Source organism: Mytilus trossulus, chromosome 7 (assembly GCF_036588685.1).
Source record: "Mytilus trossulus isolate FHL-02 chromosome 7, PNRI_Mtr1.1.1.hap1, whole genome shotgun sequence".
Classification (NCBI taxonomy): Eukaryota; Metazoa; Mollusca; class Bivalvia; order Mytilida; family Mytilidae; genus Mytilus; species Mytilus trossulus.
Window position 1 is genome coordinate 34,316,120 of NC_086379.1, and position 5,117 is coordinate 34,321,236.

General features: G+C 34.7%; 2 protein-coding genes across 2 annotated transcripts; one reads left to right on the forward strand and one right to left on the reverse strand.

Moving 5' to 3' along the window:
• Positions 1–441: 441 nt before the first annotated feature.
• On the reverse strand, positions 442–2,499 carry LOC134726359 (uncharacterized). The gene has a single exon (XM_063590758.1). It carries the CDS (start codon positions 2,497–2,499, stop codon positions 442–444), a length of 2,058 nt encoding a protein of 685 aa, XP_063446828.1.
• A 150-nt stretch (positions 2,500–2,649) lies between these two features.
• Positions 2,650–4,323, forward strand: LOC134726360 (uncharacterized). The gene has a single exon (XM_063590759.1). It carries the CDS (start codon positions 2,650–2,652, stop codon positions 4,321–4,323), a length of 1,674 nt encoding a protein of 557 aa, XP_063446829.1.
• The last annotated feature ends 794 nt before the right edge of the window (positions 4,324–5,117 follow it).

Below are 5,117 nucleotides of genomic sequence, written 5' to 3' on the forward strand. Positions count from 1 at the left end.
ATGTTCAGGATTTGTTTGAGTTGCATATATTATACTAAGAAAGCAGAAAGAGTAGACAAACCGCCACACATTAAACATCATTATGGCAATTCTAAAGACTTACAATACAGTTTGACCATATGTATATATATATAAGATATATAAGTGTCTAAGAATGTAACTTTAACACACTTATGAGTGTTATAAAATTAGGTGTTATATTTTATATATTATTCACGCAATATTTCGCTAAACAAATTAGCGTCATCGGGCGTGTGCATCTATCAAGGTGAAATCGGATGCATGACAAAAAATATCTTTGTAGCTTGAGCTACACAAAAGTTTAACATATTGATTAATGATCTGTATAAAACATTTTTTTGCCGTTTATTGTACATAAACATTTTTTTCAAAAATTAAAACAAATAGTTGTTTTAGTTAAATAGAAGTAAAATTGATGAGTTATTCCTTTGCTTTCGGGTAGAACTGTTTTTCATCCCTCTCATTAAGCCCATCAGGTTCAAGAGTACGTAGTTGATGCATCCAGAACCTTTCTCTCTTTTTCCTCATTTCTGAGTCCCAATTTTGGTTTACCTCAATTATTTGAAAGGTGATATTTTCAAAAGTATGTCCTGTTCTTAAGAGGTGTCTCGTAATTGGACAGTTTCTTCCTTTTGTATAAAACGACCGATGATTGTTTAGTCTGATGTTAAATGTGGTTTCTGTTTCACCAACATACTGCAGCTTGCAAGTTCCACAAGTAAGAATATAAATACTATTTTCTGTTTTGCAATCAGTTGTAACATAGATGTTGTATCGCTGCTTTGTTACTGTGCTGCTGAAAGAGTGGTCAGTGTTGGCGGCTTTACAGCACTTACAGTTCCTTCTACCGCATTGTTTGTAACACCCAAATTTTGAAGTTTCTTGTTTCTTTACTTTTGATGTCACAAGTATGTCTTTGAGATTTTTGGGTCTGCGATAGGCAATAAGAGGAGGTGATGGAAAAATTTCTTTTAAGGACGAGTCATTTTCGATTAGACGCCAGTGCTTTCGGATAGAAGATGAAATATTTGTCAAATCGGGATGGAATGTTACAACAAACGGAATTCTATCTGCACGGGTCGCCTTATTTTTGTATTCCATGAGGCTAGCTCGATCTTTTTCTTTAGCTTTATCAAAAGCGTCTGTGATGTTTTTGGTTTTATATCCTCTTGATTTCAGCTGTGTTTTTAGTTGTCCCAAACGATAGTTAAGTTTGGATTCAGAGGAGCAAATTCGCTTTAGTCTGATGGCTTGACTGTAAGGTATACTCCTGGAGCAGTGTTTCGGATGACAACTTTTTGGAGAAAGGAACTGGTGTTTATCAGTTTTCTTTGTATGGAGGTCAGTTGTCATGACCCCGTTTTTTACAAATGTGGTGGTGTCGAGAAAAGCAATTTTCTCGCTTGAAAATTCAGATGTAAATTTAATTGAGTGATGGAACTGATTACAATGATCTAAGAAATCTTGCAAATGTTCTGCAGTATCGTTCCATTTCATGTCAATATCATCAATAAAACGGAGCCATGACAAAGGTTTGTATGGCACACTCAAAAGGATGCGTTCTTCGAGATCCCCCATAAAAATGTTGGCAAAAGAAGGTGCCATTTTTGTTCCCATACTAGTTCCGTCAATCTGTAAAAAGTGCTTGTCGTTGAAAATAAAGTTGTTATTTTCAAGAACTAGCTTGAGCAATTGAACTAGACAGTCAGTTTGGGGATGTTTATCCTTTCGAGTATTCCATATTTTTTCACACGCGGCTATTCCTTCATCTTTTGGAATATTTGTGTATAAAGAACACACATCCATTGAAACCAAAATTGTGTTGTTGGGTAAAGGACTTAAGGAATTCATTTTCTTCAAATAGTCAGTCGTATCTTGAATATGAGATGGTAGTTGTTGAACATGTGGTCTGAGATGGTAATCAACAAATTCAGAAATTTTTTCGGTGGGATGGCCATTAGCTGATACTATAGGTCTCCCTGGAATCCCTTCTTTGTGAAGTTTTGGAAGTAAGTAAAATCGACCGGCTGTGCACGTTTCGTCTGGGCGTAGATAATCGTACGTATCGTCATCAATTTGTTTATCTTTATTCATTTCTGAGAGGGCGTCATTAATTTTTTTGCTGATTTCTTTTGTTGGATCACATGTTAGTTCTTTATAAAATTTAGCGTTTGAGAGTTGACGATTTCCTTCTTCGATGTAGTCTGCCTTGTTCATCACTACAACGGTACTTCCTTTGTCAGCTTGTTTGATAACAATTTCGTCACGGTCTTTTAAGTTAATCATGGCTTGACTTTCTGACTTTGAAATATTTCTGACTTGTTTACCACTGATTGAAGATCTGACCTCAGCTTTGACTGATGTAATGAATGATTCCAAATTGTCGTTTTTGCTTTTAGGGGGATTCCATGTACTTTTCTTTTTAAATTTTGGGATGCATATGTCTCCTTCATCACTCTCATAATCAGATTCATTCATTCCGGCTTCTTTTAAATTTTTCTTCTGTTGTCTATTGTTGACTACATCGAAGAAGGAAATCGTCAACTCTCAAACGCTAAATTTTATAAAGAACTAACATGTGATCCAACAAAAGAAATCAGCAAAAAAATTAATGACGCCCTCTCAGAAATGAATAAAGATAAACAAATTGATGACGATACGTACGATTATCTACGCCCAGACGAAACGTGCACAGCCGGTCGATTTTACTTACTTCCAAAACTTCACAAAGAAGGGATTCCAGGGAGACCTATAGTATCAGCTAATGGCCATCCCACCGAAAAAATTTCTGAATTTGTTGATTACCATCTCAGACCACATGTTCAACAACTACCATCTCATATTCAAGATACGACTGACTATTTGAAGAAAATGAATTCCTTAAGTCCTTTACCCAACAACACAATTTTGGTTTCAATGGATGTGTGTTCTTTATACACAAATATTCCAAAAGATGAAGGAATAGCCGCGTGTGAAAAAATATGGAATACTCGAAAGGATAAACATCCCCAAACTGACTGTCTAGTTCAATTGCTCAAGCTAGTTCTTGAAAATAACAACTTTATTTTCAACGACAAGCACTTTTTACAGATTGACGGAACTAGTATGGGAACAAAAATGGCACCTTCTTTTGCCAACATTTTTATGGGGGATCTCGAAGAACGCATCCTTTTGAGTGTGCCATACAAACCTTTGTCATGGCTCCGTTTTATTGATGATATTGACATGAAATGGAACGATACTGCAGAACATTTGCAAGATTTCTTAGATCATTGTAATCAGTTCCATCACTCAATTAAATTTACATCTGAATTTTCAAGCGAGAAAATTGCTTTTCTCGACACCACCACATTTGTAAAAAACGGGGTCATGACAACTGACCTCCATACAAAGAAAACTGATAAACACCAGTTCCTTTCTCCAAAAAGTTGTCATCCGAAACACTGCTCCAGGAGTATACCTTACAGTCAAGCCATCAGACTAAAGCGAATTTGCTCCTCTGAATCCAAACTTAACTATCGTTTGGGACAACTAAAAACACAGCTGAAATCAAGAGGATATAAAACCAAAAACATCACAGACGCTTTTGATAAAGCTAAAGAAAAAGATCGAGCTAGCCTCATGGAATACAAAAATAAGGCGACCCGTGCAGATAGAATTCCGTTTGTTGTAACATTCCATCCCGATTTGACAAATATTTCATCTTCTATCCGGAAGCACTGGCGTCTAATCGAAAATGACTCGTCCTTTAAAGAAATTTTTCCATCACCTCCTCTTATTGCCTATCGCAGACCCAAAAATCTCAAAGACATACTTGTGACATCAAAAGTAAAGAAACAAGAAACTTCAAAATTTGGGTGTTACAAACAATGCGGTAGAAGGAACTGTAAGTGCTGTAAAGCCGCCAACACTGACCACTCTTTCAGCAGCACAGTAACAAAGCAGCGATACAACATCTATGTTACAACTGATTGCAAAACAGAAAATAGTATTTATATTCTTACTTGTGGAACTTGCAAGCTGCAGTATGTTGGTGAAACAGAAACCACATTTAACATCAGACTAAACAATCATCGGTCGTTTTATACAAAAGGAAGAAACTGTCCAATTACGAGACACCTCTTAAGAACAGGACATACTTTTGAAAATATCACCTTTCAAATAATTGAGGTAAACCAAAATTGGGACTCAGAAATGAGGAAAAAGAGAGAAAGGTTCTGGATGCATCAACTACGTACTCTTGAACCTGATGGGCTTAATGAGAGGGATGAAAAACAGTTCTACCCGAAAGCAAAGGAATAACTCATCAATTTTACTTCTATTTAACTAAAACAACTATTTGTTTTAATTTTTGAAAAAAATGTTTATGTACAATAAACGGCAAAAAAATGTTTTATACAGATCATTAATCAATATGTTAAACTTTTGTGTAGCTCAAGCTACAAAGATATTTTTTGTCATGCATCCGATTTCACCTTGATAGATGCACACGCCCGATGAAGCTAATTTGTTTAGCGAAATATTGCGTGAATAATATATAAAATATAACACCTAATTTTATAACACTCATAAGTGTGTTAAAGTTACATTCTTAGACACTTATATAATTCAATTTAGTAACTGCATCAGTTTATTTACAAACTGATCCACACCTATATAGATTGAATGTTGATTGTTGCTATTTTTAGACACTATATATAAGATATATATATATATTATACACGTTTATTACCCGAGCGATTATCTTAATCTCTTTTATTGTGTTTGTTCTTTAACCATTTAATTTGTTGCAATTAAGAATAGAATATCATATTGACAACTATTGACTAACAATTAATTAAATAATTTAATAAATTCCAGGAAAAGCTTACGTAACTGTTCTATTTATATTTTCTTACGATCTTAAGTGACAGGTGAACATTCTACTTTATCTCGATATCAAATACGTACATGTATTATTACTACTTTAAACATATTATAACTTGTACTTGTTGTGTGTCACAATTTGAAACTTTTTGTCGAGTGAGTGCAGCCAATGAGTTAGAAAAAGGATTCATAAATTCAAAAAATCCGGGAAGTTTTACACTCCTACCTAG

Excerpts from the sequence above, each read along its gene's own strand:
- LOC134726359 (XM_063590758.1), bottom strand. The coding sequence starts at position 2,499 with ATGAATGAATCTGATTATGAGAGTGATGAAGGAGACATATGCATCCCA.
- LOC134726360 (XM_063590759.1), top strand. The coding sequence starts at position 2,650 with ATGAATAAAGATAAACAAATTGATGACGATACGTACGATTATCTACGC.